At 48.5% G+C, this 20,970-nt stretch overlaps 2 protein-coding genes across 10 annotated transcripts in view; one reads left to right on the forward strand and one right to left on the reverse strand.

The window, feature by feature from the left end:
* Positions 1 to 11,030, reverse strand: part of EXD2 (exonuclease 3'-5' domain containing 2) — a 33,134-nt gene extending 22,104 nt beyond the window's left edge. Inside the window, exons 1-2 of one of the 6 annotated variants that reach the window (XM_064143622.1) lie at positions 10,571 to 11,030; positions 9,917 to 10,370 (exon numbers count right to left, since the gene is read on the reverse strand). The gene's annotated coding sequence lies outside the window, so the exon portion shown is untranslated. The other 5 variants (XM_064143624.1, XM_064143626.1, XM_064143608.1 and 2 more) reach the window with 5 other exon arrangements.
* Positions 10,465 to 20,970, forward strand: part of DCAF5 (DDB1 and CUL4 associated factor 5) — a 98,431-nt gene continuing 87,925 nt past the window's right edge. The window contains exon 1 of one of the 4 annotated variants that reach the window (XM_064143562.1): positions 10,465 to 10,695. In XM_064143562.1, coding sequence (XP_063999632.1) covers positions 10,482 to 10,695 — 214 coding nt within the window. In that variant the 5' untranslated portion in view covers positions 10,465 to 10,481. Of the gene's footprint in view, positions 10,696 to 10,873; positions 10,891 to 11,126; positions 11,146 to 11,452; positions 11,469 to 20,970 lie in introns of those variants that run through there. The other 3 variants (XM_064143590.1, XM_064143581.1, XM_064143571.1) reach the window with 3 other exon arrangements.

The following is a 20,970-nucleotide window of genomic DNA, read 5'->3' on the forward strand; positions in this document are numbered from 1 at the left end:
ACCGCGTTGTCTTCGAAGCTGTACCCCTGCGTGTCCTGCAGTGCCGGTGCTGGCACATCCTGCACAGCCGTGCAGAGAGCATGGGCATGGCCACCTGTCCCAGCCGTGACGGGCCCCCGGTAACCTGCCCGAGAAGAGTGCCTCTTTGGGAACGGGGAAATGCCGGGAGAGAGCGGCGCCGCTCCGCCAGAAGCCGCGACCAGCCCAGCAGCCGCCGGCGCTGCGCCACAGCATGCGCGGAGACGCCGGGTCGGACAGCGGGGCACCGAAGGCAGGCCGGCGCCCCGAGGCCGAGGCCTGGCCGCCGTAGTACCCCTGGAGAAAACAGAGAGCGCTTCCTCTGGCATGCCTCGCAGGTCTGGCAGGCCGGGAGCGGGTAGGGCCGAAGCTCAGCTTCCCCCGAAGGTCGGGACTTCGCTGGCAAGAGGCCCGGTCGCCGCCTCCGCAGGGAAGAGACCGGCGGGAGGTGCCGCTGGCCTGGCCGAAGAAGCCGCGGACTCACCGGCGCAGCCCGCCCCACGATGCGCACAGCAGCCTCCCCCTCCTGTCCCTGCCGCGCCGCCACCCGACCGCAGCCGGGGCGCTCACCTGCCCGTCCGGCATCTGCCTCTCTACGGAACGCTTGTCTCCGGCGCCAGGAACCCCCCACAGGGTAGTCGCTGTGGACACCGGGAGGCTTATGAGTAACGGACACGCTTCCTCTTCCCGGCGGCGGGCGCTGCCATGTTGTACGGCAGTGCGGGCTCGGAGGTTCTCGGTACCGGCCTGCAGCACCACGGCATCTCTGGGGTGCCGTGACCGGCTCCTCCGTGGGCGAAAGTGTGCTTCCACTACTGTCACTTGGGCAGCCGGTCGTGTCCGCCACCGCCTGTGTAGTTGTCTCGCCGCTCCCGGGGTGGCAGGACCTGGCCGGGGGCTCGGGCACTGTGGTCGAGGCGGCTGCCCGACGAGGGGCTGGGAGAGCAGCAGAGGCTGGCGGGGTGGCGGTGGCCGCGGCCGAGGCCCTGGCGAGGCGTTCGCATGCCTCCAGCAGGGGTTGGCATCACCCAGATCCTGCTGCGGTGGCGAGTATTAATGCAAATACTGCCAATCCAGCCGCCGCTGGACGTAGCTGGGCTGCTCCCTCGCAGCGGGGCAGCTGAGGCTGGGTGGCCGAGCCCCCGCGCCCACGCAGCGCCGTGAAGCGAAGCGGGCTCTGGGGAGCGGGCAGCAGCGACCGAGGCTCTGGGGGGGACGAAAGTGAGAGGAACAATGACAGAGCGGAAAGGGAATTTCTTCCAATTCCTCTGCCATTCACAGCCTCTCTGTTTTTTCCCCTCCCTCATTTCTGTGCGGCTGCATCCGTTTGAAAGAGACACTTGAAAGCGCAGGAAGTACTGCGTCAGGCAACTCGGGAGTCGGCATCAAATGTCGATTTCACTTTGCCACTTCTAACCGTCAGGAGGATCTCCTTGGCAGAGACTCGGCATCATCAGACAGATTGCCCGAGGGGTTCCACAAAGCAGCTAATGGCAAAACAATCAGGGAAATCCCTGGAAATGGAAGAGCTAATGGAAAATCCCAGGGAAAATCACTACAGAAGCAGCATTCTTCCCGTCAGTTGGTGAATGCTACCTTTCTGTCCCACCTCCCTTGTTTAACTCGGGAATGAGTTCAGGATCACAGGATATTAGGGGTTGGAAGGGACCCAAGGGGATCATTGAGTCCAACTCCCCTGCCACAGCAGGACCACACAATCTAGCACAGATCACAGAGGAACACATCCAGACAGGCCTTGAAAGGCTCCAGAGAAGGAGACTCCACAACCTCTCTGGGCAGCCTGTGGCAGTGCTCTGGGACCCTTCCAGGAAAGAAGTTCCCCCTTGTGTTGAGCTGGAACCTCCTGTGCTGCAACTGACACCCATTGCTCCTTGTCCTATCGCAGGCAGCAGGTGAGCAGACGCTGCCTCGCCTCCTGACCAGCCCTCAGGTGTTTATAAACATTTATTAGATTCCCTCTCAGTCTTCTCCAGACTAAACAGCCCCAGGTCCCTCAGTCTCTCCTCATAGTCCTCTCTCCTCCAGTCTCCTAATCATCTTCATAACCCTAGGATCAAGGGAAAGCAAACAAGTACACAGCTGGTTTCCAGAAGAACACTTCTCTGGGCAAAGAAGCTCCTCTTCCTACCAGAAATAAGGTGACCAGACCATTAGAGCTTAACAGATATCTGTTATAAAGACCCATGGTGGTATCGTCACTTCAAGTCTCAACAATGTAGGGTCACATCAGGACAAACTGTTTTCCATTGATTTGTGTCTGTATTTTGAACATACAGATGAATGCTTTGTACCCAAGAGCTACAGCTGCTGTATGGTAAGCCTTAAAAACATAGAATCAACGTGGCTGGAAGAGACCTCCAACCTCATCCAGTCCACCTGGCACCCAGCCAGTCAACCAGACCATGGCACTAAGTGCCCCAGCCAGGCTTGGCTTCAACACCTCCAGGGACAGCGACTCCACCACCTCCCTGGGCAGCCCATTCCAATGCCAATCACTCTCTCTGACAACAACTTCCTCCTAACATCCAGCTTAGGAGGTCATTAAGTAGGAGCCAGTGCTGCTCTGAAGCTTATCCCATGACTCAAGCTCAGAAGAAAAGCGCATCACATGCATGCTTAGCAGAAAAAGCTGTAGGTCTCTGGCTAACAAGTTCACACAGCCAGGTGGCCATGTTGTCATAGAATCATAGAATGGTTTATGTTGGAAAGGACCTCAAGGATCAGCCAGTTCCAACCCCCTGCCATAGGCAGGGACACCTCCCACAAGAACAGGTTGTGCAAGGCCTCCTTTTCTTCCTCCCTCTTGCCTTGAGAAGCCCAGTGTATGCTGCTTTGATCTAGATGGTCATTGTAATCTAGGGTAAAACTGGACAGCTCCTTGGAAAGGTAGTCCACATTTCCTGCTCAGCCTGATGGACTGCTTGCTCCCTGCTTCAGCACCAGCATTTCTGTAATTACTGAGTCATAAAATCAGGGAACTGATTCAGCTGTAAACTAGTTAAAGGGGAAAATTGAATATCTGGACACCTGGCAGAATTATATCGAGGCCCAAGGGCCTGCTGGAAGGAGACCCAAGAAGCTAATGTAGCTGGGCTACTGGATCCAGCTGCCCTGTTACAGGGTAGGCAAGGCATTCTCAAGAGAACTCTAACAGAGCTCCAGATGAGCTCAAAATAGTGACCAAACCTGAACATCTGCAGTTTGTTCATAGCTGGACCTATTCTGGCACCCACCCAGGTTTGCCAGGTTTGCCTTTTACAAATTGTTTATTTTGGTTTTTAAGGTAATAGGAATTTAAGTGTAAAGTTACAGAAGAAATGAAAACAATGCAATACATTTATTACACAGTGGAAGTCTTAGAGTGAGGATGCTATATAATGGAGTCCCCAAGTCTAGCTTTGCTATACAATCACAGAATCAACCAGGTTGGAAGAGACCTCCAAGCTCATCCACTCCAACCTGACACCCAGCCCTAGACAATCAACCAGACCATGGCACTAAGTGCCCCAGCCAGGCTTGGCTTCAACACCTCCAGGGCTGGCAACTCCACCACCTCCCTGGGCCCATTCCAATGCCAATCACTTTCTCTGACAACAACTTCCTCCTAACATCCAGCCTAGACCTCTCCTGGCACAGCTTGAGACTGTGTCCCCTTTTTCTGTTGCTGCTTGCCTGGCAGAAGAGACCAACTCCAGCTGGCTACAGCCTCTCTTCAGGTAGTTGTAGACAGCAATGAGCTCTGCCCTGAGCCTCCTCTTCTGCAGGCTGCACACCCCCAGCTCCCTCAGCCTCTCCTCACAGGGCTGTGCTCCAGGCCCCTCACCAGCCTTTCTGCCCTTCTCTGGACACCCTCCAGTACCTCAGCATCTCTCTTGAATTCAGGAGCCCAGAACAAGTTGTCTACGTCACCAAGGCTTCCAGAAATTCTTTCTAAAATGGATTTTCTAAAATAATGGGATCCTCAACTCTGGCTTTGCTATGTAATGAACCCCCCAAGTCTAGCTTTGCTATATAATGGAACCCCAAAGTCTGGCTTTGCTATATAATGGAACCTCCAAGTCTGGCTTTGCTGCAATAATAGGATTGTGTCCTTGACTGTACATAAAGTCCTTATTTTTGATGGTATCACTGACTTAAGCAGAGTCCTGTAAACCATAACTCTTTAATGGCTTGTCTAACCTAGCCATTTACTCCAGTATAAATGTTAAATTCAAAAGAAATGACAGCAGCTGATTCATGAGTGCATTTTGGCAAAACAAACAAACAAACAAACAAACAAAAAACAACAAGGTCCCAAAGCCCAGCAGAGACACTGCTGAAGAGGAAAGGGTAACCAAGTGAGTAAACACCAACTCCTGGTTTAGCCTTACTTATGAGAAATCTATTATCTGGTTACTTGCAGATAGTAATAGGAAGCCTTTACAGGGTAAACTGCAAGATTCGTATTTCTTTGCCTCTTTAGCCTGATCTCTGCAGAAGTCTCTGTCACAGGAATAATTTTAAGCCTCATTTCTTAAGGGAAGAAGGCTTATGCAATTGCACTGCCTGGTGTTTCTGTCTGTGGGTCCCTCTTCCCCCCACCCACCCTTTTCCTAGGCCAAAAAAAAAAGGATGTTTAAGCTTTGCCCAATTCCATCTAAATGTGTACAAAGGTAACATCTGTGAAATGCAAAGCCAAAGTGATGAAACCAATCCTAATAAAGCTGTCACTGATAAAAAAATGCAGCTACTGTTTAACAGACACACAGCAGTGCCACATCAGGACCAGTCTATAGGAAGCCAGGCTTCAGTTGTTCTGCTGATCACAGAAAAACATGGGTTTATAATCACATTAGCTCATCCTTTAACAGGCAGAAGACTAGGCTAAATGATGCAGTCTTCAAAGGAAAAATCAATGATCACACAATATCAGACCAAAGAGGCTCCAGTCAAGACTTAAACTGCTGCTAGCAGACAATGAGCAGAGCTGCATGTAGTCTCCACCAGCTCATTAATAACACTATTTGGGGCCCTATCCCTAGCTGCAGAAAGAAGACAAACTCAAGTTTCAGTTCCTAATGTACTTCATCTTCATTGTGTCAATGCCAGTAACCCCATGACTACACACTCAAACAAGTTATTTTAAGCAGGGTTTGTTTGAGCAGGGAGGCAGTAGGACAAGTCAAAAATAAGATAAGTTTCAATCAACCACATCTTAAAGGTAGAGCTTCACACTGCAACAAGGTGGACAGAAGGTTTAGCTCCTGTTGAAAGAAAATTCTGCTTCTCCCTTCTACCTATCATAGAATCCATCAGGTTGGAAGAGGCTTCTGAGATCATCCACTGCAACCTATCACCCAGCCCTATCCAATCAACTAGACATGGCACTAAGTGCCTTATCCAGCCTGTCCTTGAACACCTCCAGAGATGATGACTCCACCAGCTCCCTGGGCAGTAAAACTACCTGCAGAGATTGTTGCACTACTGCAAACACTGGTGCACCAATTGGATTCAAGGAATTAAACAAGTAGAAAGCTACCACTGCAAAAAAACCCATACTTTTCTTCTGGTTTAGCTCTTTGAAGCTCCACTATGTCCACAACCAACAGTTGAAGCATTGATAACTCACTGCAGGGATCTGCCAGAGTTTGCAGGTTTTGCAAAGAACCTGAAAAATCTCTCAGCTGCCAGGCTGATCCCATGAGGACAAACTGTATTAATACTCAGCAATTAATGAAGAAATATGTTGATGATGAGTCTCTTATTGCTTATGTAGGAATAGAGAGGAACTTCATGATTCCTTTTCTACTTAACTTATCCCAGTGGGTTCAGTTTCAGAAGACCTCACAGAATTGTGGCTGCTAAGAAGGTGACCTTCACCTTCTTGTGGCCTTCCAGTATCTGAAGGGGGCCTACAAAAGAGCTGGGGAAGGACTTTTTATGCTATCAGGGAGTGACAAGACTAGGGGGAATGGAGCAAAGCAAGAGGTGAGAAGATTCAGACTGGACATGAGGAGGAATTTGTTCAGCATGAGAGTGGTGAGAGGCTGGAATGGGTTGTCCAGAGAGGTGGTTGAGGCCCCGTCCCTCGAGGTGTTCAAGCCTGCTCTAGGGTAGGGTGTCCCTGCCCATGGCATGGGGGTTGGAAGTAGATGATCCTTGTGGTCCCTTCCAGCCCTGACTGATTCTATGATTCCTCTCCCAACTCCATTGTCAGCTGGGCACTCCTAATTTGCCTGTGCTGATTTTAGCGCTCATTGTGATGCTTCTGTGTGTCAAATCAATTCAGCAGAACAGTAGACAAGCAAGTCCAATAAGTAACAGCAGAAATTGAAACCAGATCAGGTATTGTCAGTCCTTCCAGAGGCAAGAACTCTGTAGCAGAGGAAGAAGCTAATGCAAGAGCAATGTGACACCTCGCCATACTCTGACATCCAGATCAACTTAGCAGTGCTGGGAGAGTGAGCTGTGCACAACCCTGGAACTGGGAACTCTGAAACCACAACCTGGGATTGTTCACGTAGATCATTACTCTCACACATCGCTTCTCTGTTGGAAGCATTCTCAGGGTTCCCTCTTCTGTACTGCATCAGATGTTATTTAATCATCTTCATTTCCAGGAGCATGTACAGAAAGTCACCACCCTGTTCATTATCTGCCATTACCTTTCCAGTCGACTCTGCCCCTCTAGTGCCCACTTTTTGAAATTCCAATCAAAACTTTTTTGTGCTTTATTACATTTACTGTTACAAGTGTGGCCAGCAGGTCAGGGGAAGTAATCTCCCTCTGCTCTGCACTGCTGAGACCCCATCTGGAGTACTGCGTCCGGTTCTGGGGCCACTATTGCAAGAGGAGTATGGATGAGCTGGAAGGTGTCCAGAGAAGAGCCACAAGGATGATCAGAGTGCTGGAGCTGCTCTGAGGGACTGAGGGAGTTGGGGATGTTCAGTCAAGAAAGGAGAAGGCTCCCAGGTGATCTTATTGTGGCCTTCCAGTATCTGAAGAGGGCATACAAAAAAAATGGGGAGGGAATTATTAGGCTGTCAGGTAGTGCTAGGACTGGGGGGAATGGAGCAAAGCTGGAAATGGGTAGATTCAGACTGGAGGTTAGGAAGAAGTTCTTCAGCATGAGGGTGGTGAGAGCCTGGAAGGGGTTGCCCAGGGAGCTGGTGGAAGCCTCATCCCTGGAGGTGTTTAAGGCCAGGCTGGATGAGTCTCTGGCCAGACTGCTCTAGGGTAGGGTGCCTATGCCCGAGGCAGGGGGGTTGGAGCTAGATGATCCTTGTGGTCCCTTCCAACCCTGACTGATTCTATGATACATACTGCTTTTGAAGCATGGAGAAGATTATAAACATCTTAAAGAATTAAGATGCTCAAGAAGTGTGTACAAACAGGCATGACTTATTCTGCCTATCAAGCTTGGCCAGGTTCACTCCAGTTTGGTCTGAGACATTCAAATGGTCTCAGTACAGCACCACATATGCCAATAGGTCCAACAGAAGTGTAATGGGATGAAGTCAATCTCTTTGACTAAGTACTGACCATACCTCAATTCCATTTCAAGCTGAGGATGGTTCCTGTTAAAGTAGAAAAAGATGTTTCACTGATGCTACTTCAGCATAACTAAGGCCAACAATGTATGTGTTTTGAAGAGATTACAGCGCTCTGGCATTGTTAACACAGCAGCAATGTTAACAGCATAGGCCATAATAATGTCCTTATGTTCAAATTAAATCAAATAAAGAAATGGAGACTGAAAAGAATCATAGAATCAAGCAGGTTGGAAGAGACCTATAGCTCATCCAGTCCAACCTAGCACCCAGCCCTAGACAAGCAACCAGACCATGGCACTAAGTGCCCCAGCCAGGCTTGGCTTCAACACCTCCAGGCACAGTGACTCCACCACCTCCCTAGGCAGCCCATTCCAATGCCAATCACTCTCTCTGACAACAACTTCCTCCTAACATCCAGCCTAGACCTCCCCTGGCACAACTCAAGACTGTGTCCCCTTGTTCTGTTGCTGGTTGCCTGGCAGAAGAGACCAACCCCACCTGGCTACAGCCTCCCTTCAGGTAGCTGCAGACAGCAATGAGGTCTGCCCTGAGCCTCCTCTTCTGCAGGCTGCACACCCCCAGCCCCCTCAGCCTCTCCTCACAGGGCTCTGCTCCAGGCCCCTCACCAGCTTCGTCTCCCTTCTCTGGACACCTTCCAGCACCTCAACATCTCTCTTGAATTGAGGGGCCCAGAACTGGACACAGCCCTCAAATGTGTCCTGAGCAGAGTTGCATGGTTCTGTCACATTTTTTTCTGGAATGCTCTCAGATCACTTTGTGATGTGAGCTGTATGAAAATTACAGAGAATGGCATACAAAAAGCAATGGAGTCATTTTAATGTCTACAGGTAGAAAATTGTCATGGCACTTAGCTATGCTGGGGATTCAGAAGAGAGCAACAGTTTCTAATTGTAATGGCACAGCATTTCATGGCATGCAAGTAAAAAGAGCTATGAAGTACGGTTTATACCAGCGCAATTCACCTGTGTCTGAAGGAAAGATCATAAACACAAATCATGATGGGCTTTGCATTTGTATACTGAGGCTTGCCAGACATATTATAAATCAAGAGTTGGCTAGCAACAGCTGTACCTGGAAAAAAAAAAAACCTTCATATTGCTCAGATGCAGGAGTGATTAACTCTTCTTTTTAATTAGAATTCTAACAGAAAACAGGTAGCAGAGTGTGTCTGCATATTCCTCTCAGTTATTATACCTGTAATTAAAATCTGATTTTTATACATACTGCTATCACATGGAGAAAAAGTGATTAAAAAATCCTGAAGTGTAAGAAGTGCTCTTTTCTTCTCCAATTAGAAGTGTGTTATATGTTAAATTAAGGCAACAGTGTTATCACATAAAAGGCATAATTTGTATGATTCCACGTTCTTTCTATTCACTTAACAAAGAGAAATCCTAAAGTACTTAACAAAAAGTTCCACTTCTACTGAAAAGCTGCCACAGGAACATGTCAGCAGTCTGACAGCACTCAGCGGCGTTGCCATATCACAGTTAATGCCAGGAAGAGCTTTTTTGTCTGAATGTTTGTTTTAAAGTGTAGAGATCTTGGAGGTCTCTTCCAACCTGGTTGATTCTATGATTCCCAATTTTCAGCAGGTGCAGTTCCATACCAAGACAACCAGGACTGTCAGGCTAATTCCTCCCCTTCTGAAAAGTGTCTTTCCTAGGTCCTGGCACCAGCTCACCTGTGGAGAAATACAGGCCTGCAAGTTGGCAGCTGCAGATAGGAAATGGCTCGCCTTGTGTGCAGGGAGTGCCATCAGCACAGGGGCTGCGTGCTGTGCTTCACCAGTGTTACTTTTTCATGGGCACTCCCCTTGTCTTGGCATAGAACCGTAGAATCAATCAGATCGGAAGAGACTTCCAAGATTATCCAGTCCAGCCTATCACATGAGAAGGGGCAGGATCCTGTGGAAGACAAAAGGTAATCTTCCCCCCTCGAACACACAGGTTAGGGTGTTGTAAAGCAGCGGAAAGACCACACAGATCATCTCCACTCCTTTAGTCAGAAGCCTTTAGAGGTTTTGTCGATACTAACACACAAGAAGAAAATCCGTCTGTACTTCCAACAGCTGCAGAGAGGTCTACTGAGTCATTTGAGAAGGGGCAAAACATCCTATTTTCAGTGTTGCTCGGGTAGGAGCAAGAAACAGCTAGCAAAAAACCCCAAAACTCAGAGAGCTCAGTAAAAACTATCTCAGAGGAAAAACAATCCCGACGTGACTCTGATGCTGTAACTTTTGGAGAGCAGCAATCAGTCGAGATTTACGCAGGGCAAGCCCCAGAGCAAACCGTTCGCACCTGGGGTACTTTTTTCCCCCTCACCTTCCCTAAAGTGAGCTGCTGGCAGGACTTCGGAGGTCGTCCCTCGGCGGTGCGGCCGTGCCTCTGGAGAGGTAGTTTCCCGCTCATCTCCATCAGGGACGCCGCCCGCTCCCTGCGGCAACACCTGTTGCCAGCCGCGGTGCCGAGGCAAAGCCCCTCAGGCGGGCAGGGCAGCCCCTCAGGCAGGGCAACCGGGCGGCGGCGGCAAACGTCCGCCGCAGACAGTGGAAGTGGCCTGGCAGCGGGGAGCGCATCCATCCTCCCCCGCGCACCGTTACAGGCGCGAGTCAAAAAGCGGCGGCAGCGGCGGCGGCGGCGGCGGCAGCGGCAGCGACGTTAGAGCCGGGCCGGGAGGCGCGGGCTGCAGCTGAGGGATCAGCTGCTGAGGGGAGCGGGGAGGAGCCAGCGGGATCAGGAAGCGGCGGAGTGTCTAACACCTCTCTGCCATGGCTGGCTAAAGAAAAATCATCATAACCATAACAAGGGGGGAAGCGGGGGAGGGGAGGCGGTGGCGGGGGAAGGGGCGGCGGGGGAAGGAGCGGCGGGGAACGGCGCAGGCGGCAGCATGAAGAGGAGAGGCGGCCGGGGGGGCAGCATGCGGTCTGTGGTGGGGTTCCTGTCCCAACGGGGATTGGAGGGGGACCCCCTGCTCACCCACGACTTCCAGCGGAGACGCCTGCGGGGCTGCAGGAACCTCTACAAGAAGGATCTCCTGGGCCACTTCGGCTGTGTCAATGCCATTGAATTCTCCAACAATGGAGGCCAGTGGCTGGTCTCAGGTAAAGCGAACGCTCTCCGTCCCTCGCCCTCTCCCGCTACCCCCTCCCCAGAAAGCATTTTCTTCCTCCTCCTCCTCGGCCGCCTCCCCCGCGGCCCAGGGGGAGGGGAGCCGCGGCCGCGGCGCTCAGAGTCGTTTCTTAAACCCACCGGTGCCCGGCAGTGTTTCCCACGTAGAGACCCAAAATGGTTGACAGGTTTTAAATTCTACTATTATTGGGAGAAGGGGAGGATGGTAAGGGGGGGGGAGTCCTGGATAAAGTTTTTACTAGAGTGCTTCCAGGGCGCCGAAGGTGCCCTTTTATTTGATGGCTCATGTGTTTTGTCCCTTAAAAGAGGATTTTATTATCTGGGGGGGAGGGGGAGGACGACGGCGGAGGGGAAACACCCCCACGGCGTGCATTGTGGGGCGCCGGGTGACATTTGTCAGCGCCGTGCCCCGGGCCGCCTCGGTAGCGGACGGGCGGGGGCAGTGGTCGCTGCCGGGGGCGGGCGGTGGGTCGGAGTTTGGCCGAGGGGTTTAACTGTAGTCCCGCTCGGTATCGGGCGGGGAACCGGAGCGGTTTAATTGAGAGGCTGGTCACTTTGGGACCACCTCCCCCATCTTATGAGGGAGGGGAGTAGGGTTTTGTTTTGTTCCTCCTCCTTCCTCCCCTTGCAGGGCGCGTTTGGGGAGGGGGTAATTATTTTGACCATGATGTATTTTTGGGTTCAGGTCCCCCCCTGTTGCCTGTCCGGGGATGAGGGAGCCATAGGGGTGGCGGGATGCTGTCAGGTAGGAAGGAGGCAAGGGCTTGACATCGGCTGCGACACTAAGGACGGGGAAAAGCTTTTCGCCCCCTTCCCCCTACGCCGGGAAAGGGATGCGGGGCTTGGCGGCCGGTTGCCTGGCTCCCCTAACCTCAGCAGCGCCTGGCGCAGGTGCCTCTTCCTCCTTCCCCGCCTCCAGGCTCGGAGGGGCGGTGGGGGAAGGAGGCAACTTCAGGCCGGGGCCTGGCCGGGCGCTGCAGGCCGCGCTCTCCTCGGGCGGCTCTTAGCGACAGGCCGGGGAATCGAGGGCCTATCCCGCCCGCGGCGGGGCACGGCGCGACGCCCCGAGGGGTCGGGGCCGGAGGAGCTGCGGCGCATCTCTCCCACCGAGCTGGGGCGTCCCGCTGCGAGGGCGTTGAGCCTCTCGGGGCGGCGGGGAGGGGGCTGCTAGCCCGAAAGGGCTGCTCCTGCCCTGCCGTCCCGGGGACAGGCAGGCCGCTGAGCGTAGTGTCCATCGCAGGCTCTGGGTGGGGGCCGTGGTGTCCCAGATGCCCCACGCCTTTGGAGGAAGCAGACTGGAGGGAGCGGCTGTCCTTCCTGTGCCGTCCCGCGGACTAGGGCTGCCGGTAGCTCCTTCTCCCCAGGGCCGGGCTGCAGCGGGGAGCGCCCGTTCCTTGTCATGTGGAGCAATGGCCCTCGGGGGAATCGCAGAGCTGCTTGGCATAAGGCCGTGGCAGCTTCGTTGAGAGTGGTCTCTCTGCTTGTAAAAGGGTAATGGCCTACTTGCCAGAGTGGAGGAGGGGCAAGAAGGTCTCGGTTTTGGCTGGCCATCCTCTGGGGTATTGTAGATAGCGACAGGGGTTACTGAGGAACGTGTTGGCAGCATGGCTGTGTGAGTTGCTTACTGCCTTGCTTTAGTATCTGGGCAGTGGCAGGCTGTGTCACACAAAGGTGTCTACCAGCTCCAGAAATAACACGGGTATTCAATTAAAAGTTATTATATCTGCTTGGTTACCTTTAAGCAAGAGCAGGAGAAAAGGAGCTATTGGAGTAGAAGCTGATACACATCAATTTATTACCTGAAGGAACTTAAACACCTAAGTCCAGTGATTTCTAGAATGAGGATTCATGGGGAGGACTTTTGTGTTGCTGTCAGGGATTATTTTATATATATATGTATATGCTGGTTTTTCAGATACACATCCATTTATCTTGTTAATGCACATATATATTTGTACATGCATGGATATATGTATATACGTGTGCCTTAGAAGGGAGCACTGGTTCATCTATTCTGAAGCTGCCAGATGTACTGGTCCTTCTCTGGCACTAAGCACAGCTATGTATTTCTACTTAAAAGTTGCTATAGAGAGCTCACATTCATCCATCATTGCTTTTGTAGTTAATTTTCTGTAATAAGTGATGGAAACATGGTCAATGTTTTTTGTTCTTACTCTCAAGAAAGCCTCAGGAGACACTTCAGTTCTTGTCCCATAGCATTAATGTACATTGGCATGCATTCTGTAGGTAGAAGGATAAAAAATCGAGGGCTAGAGGGGCTTTTAAGAATTAAAACTACTTGAGCCAGGGTAGTGGGAGGAAGGTGACAGACTTTCCATCAAGTGGATATCTAAAAAAGCTTAGGTAAAAGGAAGACTCTCAAACTATGGTCAGTTTTCAATTTCCTACTTCTCATAAAGCTACAGAACATTTCAAAGGGGTATGTAGACTTGTACCCTTTTAAAGTTCAAATTGGGAGTGGGAAGAGGGTGCATAAGTTACATATGTCAGCAGTGCACAAATCTGGAATAATTAAGGACAGACTACCTGAAGTCAGTGAAGCTGGAGATGGGGAGATACAGGCTGGACATGAGGAGGAAGTTGTTGAGCATGACAGTGGTGAGAGGCTGGAATGGGTTTCCCAGGGAGGTGGTTGAGGCCCCGTCCCTGGAGGTGTTTAAGGCCAGGCTGGATAGGGCTCTGGCCAGCCTGCTGTAGGGTAGGGTTGGAATTAGATGATCCTTGTGGTCCCTTCCAACTCTTACTGATTCTATGATTCTTTTACTGATGTCCTGAGGAAATGAAGAACTCTAATTATGATGAGTGTTTTTAATAAAGTTTGACATTATCTGTGACCATATGTGATGGTTTGGGGGTTACCCCGCCCCTCCCACATCTAGAATGCTTTGTGTGACACAGCAACAGCAGGCAGGTGTTCTGTTCTTGAAAGTTTTCCAGGTGCTATGTGAAGTTTCATGCCATTTTCAGCTCAAGCTTCATTAAAATTACACTCGAAACGCTCCTTTTTTTTAAGGTCAGACTTAATCTCGAAACTGAGAAATAGCAAAAGCAGGAAAAGAAACAAGGAGAGCTCAGATGAAAGATAAAGGAAGGGTATAGAATACCTTTAATCTGAAGTTTTCTAGAAGAGTTGCTTCAGAAGACTTCCAAATGCAGATAAAGCCTTAGAATAGATGGCATGTGGGTCTTTCCTCCCTCAAAATAGTCAGTGTGCTGAGGTAAGGATGAGATGTTAGATGCTTCCATCTGCGCTTACAGCAGCTAAGAGCGTTAACAGGAATACTGAAGTGTGTGAAAAGGGAGAGTGCAAGCAGTCTTTTGGGTTGTTCAGTCTTAAGTAGTATGTGTATTCTTAACTTGGGGAAGTCTGCTGTAGATAATTGACTTTTTAATAACTTGGGCCTTGTTAAAGCTGCTTTAAGTACAGCTGCTGAAGTGCTTACATAGTGGCTACATTAAAGCCGTTTAAATGCTAGTCTGCATCCAAATTAGTGCTGTTCCTATCAACATGGGTGTGCTAGTTTGAGGCTAACTGGAGTATTTTAGTGAGAGAAATTAGATGATAGGCTGTGAAAAGGAAACAGTGGTGATGTCTGCCTCACTCTTAGGCTTGCTGAGATGTATAAAAACAAGAACAAAAACATAGGTAAGACAGTGTGTGTGCATGTCTCTGTCAGAGTTCGTACTTTATCTCTGGACTTCTGCTGTGTTATTAATCCTTCTGCTTTCTAGACCCTCCTTGACGATTCTCTAAACTCACCTTGCACATAAGATATACTCCAGGATAAGGTAGAAGGATGGGAAGAAGGTGGAACGGAGTTGGGAGCCCCTCCTGGGGACTCTGATTTCTGGGAGGGCTGTTGTGTTTCTTGGTGCCATGGTCTAGCTTTGGGCACTGTGGTAAAGGGTTGGACTTGATGATCTGTGAGGTCTCTTCCAACCTTGGTGATACTGTGATACTGTGAACATCATGTCTGGAGATGTGCTACGTCTTGAGATCAGGTCTTGAAAATAAACCAGCATCAGTTCTTTTTGTCCCTGACTAAAAATCCAGAAACAAGGGCGGGCTGTGGTTTTGTTGGAATAGAGCACATGCAGAACATCTCAGACTTGCTGGCCTTGGGGTACTTAGGGCTGAATAGCTGCTAGCCTCTCGTGGGCTACTCTTAAACAGCACAGGATACAACTACCTGAAGGGACATTGTAGCCAGGTGGGGGGTGGCCTCTTCTCCCAGGCGGCCAGCAATGGAACAGGGGGACACGGTCTCGGGTTGTGCCAGGGTAGGTATGGGCTGGATGTTGGGAAGAGGTTCTTCACAGAGAGAGTGATTGGCATTGGGATGGGCTGCCCAGGGAGGTGGTGGAAGCACCGTCCCTGGGGGTCTTCAAGAGAAGACTGGATGAGGCATTTGGTGCCATGGTGTGGTTGACTGGCTGGGGCTGGGTGCTAGGTTGGACTGGATGATCTTGGAGGTCTCTTCCAACCTGGTTGATTCTGTGATTCTGTGATTCTATATTAGAGCTATACACAGGAATAAACAAGATAAAAGTATGTATTTGTGGTATATTGTAAATATCTGCTTGTGTATTGTGCTAAGCTGTAAGTATAGCCACATATCTTAACTTCCAGCTCGGCTGAGTCTGATCTGGGTGATTTCATAAGAGTGGGGAGGTGGGTAATTCCCAAACAGTCACAATGGGCTGGAATGCTTTTCTTGGGCATGCATCCCACCTTTTTCAGAAGCAAGTCTGTAAGGCAAATGCTTACTATTTCGGTAAACATTTCTAGCTGTTTGAGTTCATATTATGATTCCAGATTGTTTTCCTCTTAGGAATTAGGAGGGAATCTCAGCATAGACAAGCTTCTGCAGGTGTTTTGAAAGCCTGTTTGGAACTTTTTTTGTATCTTCTTTAAATCTTGTACTGAAGATTAGATATTTTATTAATTTTTTTTCCTAACCATGTTTTCAAGTTGAGGTCAACAAGTTTGGCAGGGGGGCAATCTGTAGGCTTTTGCCGTAGCTGTATGGAGCTCAACAGCATCATTTTAGAGATGGGTAGAAAGAAAGACACAGTAATGTTTTGGAGGCAAGAGATCTGAAAAAAAAACAGACATAAGAACAAGAATTAAATTTGAGAAAAATGAAAGAGGCAGGTGGATTCTTAGGAGAATGTGAAATGTGACAGACAGAAAACAGCTATCTGTAGAAAGACACAAGAGAAGAGGAAAGCTGAGCATACAGTAAGTGTTTTAAGTGGGCTGAAATTCATTGAATTATCTGCTGGATGGAGTTGAAAGGTTTTACAGGACAAAATGTGTCTGCAACACTTTATGTACTAGGTGGTGATATTTTTCTGTTACCAGTTTTGGAAACACATGACTGTTGCTGCATGGAAATTCACTGTGCAATGATGTGCAACTGAATTCTTCCCTTAGATATGCCAAGCATGGCCTTCTGCAATTTCACTTCTTAAAAATCAACTTTACTTAATCATGTAATAGGCTTTCTGCCTCCCAACCTCAAGGTTAGTGGATTCTCTCCCATTTGTTTATCTGACTGTCATTTCTCATGCCTGCTATCTCTTACAAACATGAGTGTCTTTATCAGACCCTCCCATTTTTTCCCCCCCTACTTTGAACTGTACTTTCAAGATAACTTCTGGGAAGCACTGTAATCTGAGGCTTGCTTAATCATTGCATATGTTCTTTTTGTTTCTGCTGCTTTCCCCCTTGCAAGATACTACAAGAAATATTAGCTCTTCTATGGCTGTAGATTTGTAGGGATGCAAGAGAGTGCTGTAAGTTTGTCTGCCACCCAGTTGCCATGTAAATCTGAAGAAGCATGAGCCCAGAACAGGGCAGTGAGGTGACTTTAGCAAAGGCAGTAGAATACTACTTCTGAAGTAAGAGGGCTTGTGTATCAATATGCTTTAAAGAGGCTCAGTCTTGACCTTAGTGTCTTTGACTCAAGCAGAGTTTTGTGTGAGGCAGGATATTTAGGTCTAGCTACTACATGATGTCTGGGAAATTGAAATGGGATACCAGGAGCAACATCTGTAATTTCAGGTCATAGGAGTTGAATTTAAAGTTAATTAAGAGACTTTACTGAGGTGGGGGGGAGAAGGAATAAGTCATGTGGTTTGATAGGGACAAGTGCAAAGTACAGCATGTGAATAAAACTAATCAATGCTACAAATACACTGTGGAGACCAGACCACAGTTGTGTAGGAGAGGATCACAATGTGATAGCAGTACATCACCACATGTGTGCTTTGAGACATGATAAAACATGAGGTGATTCTGCTTTATTTCATGCTGTTGGGGCATTGAATGGAGTGCAGTGTTCAGTTTTGGCCACTGTACTTTGAGAAAGACATGGCTGAACTAGAGCAAATTCCAAGAGGGTGTGAAGAATGACTACAGATCTAGAAAAATGAAAGACTGGAAGGAAGAGGTCCATTTAGTCTACAGATAGAAAAATTGAGTAGAAGTGTGAGGTTTAAGCTGTGTAACATGTTTTTAATTACTCTTCTTTATCCACTGGGAATAGATCAAGAAATGGTCTGAAATTGTAGGAAGAAAGATTTTGGGACGCTGTTTGATCTTATACTTCGCTTTCATCTGGTAGTTCGTTCACTTATTTTGCATCTTCATTGTTTGTAATGTGGCACTTTTAAAGCTTGAACTCATAAGCTTCTGTGACTGCAGCATCTGAACAGGGGAAGTAGGGAGGGAGAGATTGCTTGTTTGACAGGTGATACTCTGTCAGGCCAGCTTCTTTAAGCTACTCACCCTCTGGCTGCATCACCACTGAACTAAAAGGAAGGCAAAATAGGAGGAGCACATGGCAAGGGGGAGTAACTTTGAACTGCACCCTGGGTTAGATGTTAGGCTAATCTTCCTAATGGCAAGGATAATGAAGCACTGAAATAGGCTGTCCAGAGAAGATGTGAAGTGTACCTCAGTGGTGTTTTTTTGAGAAGAAACTGGACAGATACCTACTGGAAGTAATTCTGACACAGCTTGGCCTTTTGCTCATGGCTGGGGTCAACTAAATGATTAACTTACCGAAATACTGGCTGGCTCCTCTTCCTGTGATGAATCTTATTGCTTATATCTACTCATGAAGCTGCATTAATATTTTACATTATGATTTATAAGTGTTGCCCAATGCCATGGGGGTTCTTCAGTGATTGAACCCTCGTGTGTTGGAGTAAAAGGGCAGTGTTCATGAGCTTTGTCAGCCAGCAAAGTTAATGCACTTCAGAACTGCAGTTTTTAAGTCCTGAGTGGTATGATTTTGAAGTGCTTCTGTGAGCAGACAAGGGTTCAAGTGCATTTCATGAGCTATGTAAATACCATTTAAAATAAATTTGCTTTTTGTCAGGACTATGCTTTGCCCCTCTTCAGATCATTTTAGGACTAAGAAGAGCCCTGGACAACAGATTACTGTTACTAGGAGGTAGACTCTTTCTTCCAAATTTAATTGTATGTGAATTTACTGATTACCTATTTTAGAAGGTAATCAAATCAGGAAACTTCTGGAGCAAAGCTAGTCCAAAAGCAGGGCAAAACTTCATGCTTTGATTCAGGAGCTGTGGAGGCAGGGAGCTATTTGTGCTGAAATACATGCTGTGATGCCATGCTGAGTCATTTGGGACCTCTCAAGTTATCTGGAATAGGCATATTCTAGCTGTGTTTGTCTGTGCTACTTCAAAAACAAAACAAGACTACTGTTCTCTACACAAGTACATCTATGGTCTGACTTTTTTCTTCCCATCTCACTTTCATCTGAATGTAAAAGCAGGCTTGACCCATCATGAGCACTGAAGGTCTTGACTAATTAAATCTCTTACAATGTGATTGCTTTCAGTGTATGTTTCTCAGCTGGGTCACACAAACTTTCACTTTTCAAATCATTGGTCACGCAGTCCTAAACAGAATTGGCTGAATGAGATGTAAATCAAGCTGTTGCCACTTCCTAGCTGTTGAATTTACTACTTCTGACACAGTGAACTGAAGAATTACAAATTCACTACTTCATGTGCAGCTTCAATTTCTAAAAAACACAGGTGGAACTTTGGTGGCTGAGGCATCTCCAAGCTTCCCAGATGTGTAGCACATCTGTTGCTTTTGGTGTATGCTCCATCCCTTGCCATACATAGCTGTTTGTTTTGGGAGTGCATAGTGGAGTGATTACAAGTTTGTGCAGTGGGTCCAGTGCTTTTGAGAAGCATTCAGTGACTTGTACTTCACATGTCATAGAATTGGTGTGTGTGCACAGTAAATCCACCAAAAGCATCTGAATTAATCTGCTTTCACCAATCAACTGCACAGAATGAATGCTATCGTTCTGGAGTTTCGTGTAATTCTCACAGTTGTCACTCAAGTTACACAAAAGCACTGCCAGCGGGGCATGGGAGGGGATTCTGCCCCTTTACTCTGCTCTCCTCAGACCCCACCTACAGTCCTGTGTGTAGTTCTGGAGCCCCCAGCGCAAGAAGGACATGGAACTGTTGGAGCTGGTCCAGAGGAGACCACCAGGATGCTGAGAGGGCTGCAGCAGCTCTGCTCTGAGGACAGGCTGAGAGAGTTGGGGCTCTGCAGCCTGGAGAGGAGAAGGCTTCTAGGAGACCTTGGAGTGGCCTTGCAGGCTCTGAAAGGGGCTTCAGGAAGGCTGGGGAGTGACTGTTAACGAGGTCTTGTAATGACAGGACAAGGGATAATGGGTTTAAACTGGCAGAGGGGAGACTCAAAATGATGTTAAGAAGTTCTTTACAGTGTGGTTGGTGGGACACTGCACAGGTTGCCCCAGGAGACTGTGGCTGCTCCTTCCCTCGAGGTGTTCAGGGCCAGGTTGGATGAGGCCTTGAGCAACCTGTTCTAGTGGGAGGTGTCCCTGCCTATGTCAGGGGGGGTTGAAACTGGATGAGCTTTTGAGGTCTCTTCCAACCTGAACTATTGTATGGTTTGTAAAACAAGTTGCATGCATTTTGTCTTAGGAATCATGATTCCTTTCTGTAGAGCTTAAAAGCCCCCTGTATTCCCATTTTCTTTGCTACCTCCTTGTATGCCTGTCCTTACAGGTACTGCATTTCTCATTTCTTCCTTCTTACTGTAAGAGTGTTTAGGTTAGTGGAGGCTGTATTTGCTGGTTAGCGGCTCTCATTTCAGTCATGCAAGACAGCCTTTTTGGGGGGCATATTTGCCTGTGACTTAACATTTCTTATTCTTTTGTGTGAAGATGTACAGCCTGGTAAAATGTCTTTCTGCCACAAATCCTCCTCCGTGACTGGACACATTGGTAAGGCTTTTTCTTTCTGGTAGAGCTGGCTGTAAGGCGGAAGTACTTCTGGAATAGCTGAGTAATTGATGTCATTTGCTTGGAATTGTAGCAAGTTAGGCTGTCCTGTGTTACATCCTTGTCTCTAAATTGAAGAGACATGGATTTGATGGATGGACTTACTCTGTGGATAAGGAATTGACTGGGTGATTGCATTCAAACAGTTGCAGTCAACAGCTCAATGTCCAAGTGGAGGTCAGCAATAATTGGTTTTAGGTAAAGCTTGAGACTGGGACTGGTGCTGTGTGATATCTTTGTCAGTGACTTGCAGTGGGATTGAGTGTACTCTTAGCAAGTTGGATGATACAAAACTCTGTGGTACAGCCTAGAGGGAAAAGTTGTTATCCAGAGGTATCTTATGAGGCTTGAGCAATGGGAGTGTGAAAACCTCATGGAGTTTGACAAGGCCCAGTGCAAGGTCCTGCACAGTCCTCCATGAATAAAGGCTAAGAGAGTCGGAATTGCTCAGCCTAGTGGAAAGAAGGCTCCAAGGAGACCTTAGAGAAGCCTTTTAGTATTTAAAGGGGGCCTACAGGAAGATGGGGAGGGACTCTTTATCAGGGAGTGCAGTGACAGAGAGTAGACAGAATCGCAGGATTTCTTAGATTGGAAAATACTTTAAAGACCTTAAAGTCCAGTCATTAGTTTCACACTGACAAGTCTTTGACTAAACCAAATCCCTTAGCACAACATCTGATCACTATAAATCACCATAGTTGGAAAGGACCACCAGGATACATAGACATAAGGAAGAAATTGCCTATTAGAGTGATCATTTGATGTGTTCAAGGCCAGATTGGATGGGTCTTTAAGCAACCTCACCTAGAGGAACATGTCCCTGCCTATGTCAGGGGGGTTAGAGCTAAGCTATTTCAAGTCTCC

The sequence above is a fragment of the Pogoniulus pusillus genome, chromosome 1, assembly GCF_015220805.1.
Source record: "Pogoniulus pusillus isolate bPogPus1 chromosome 1, bPogPus1.pri, whole genome shotgun sequence".
Classification (NCBI taxonomy): Eukaryota; Metazoa; Chordata; class Aves; order Piciformes; family Lybiidae; genus Pogoniulus; species Pogoniulus pusillus.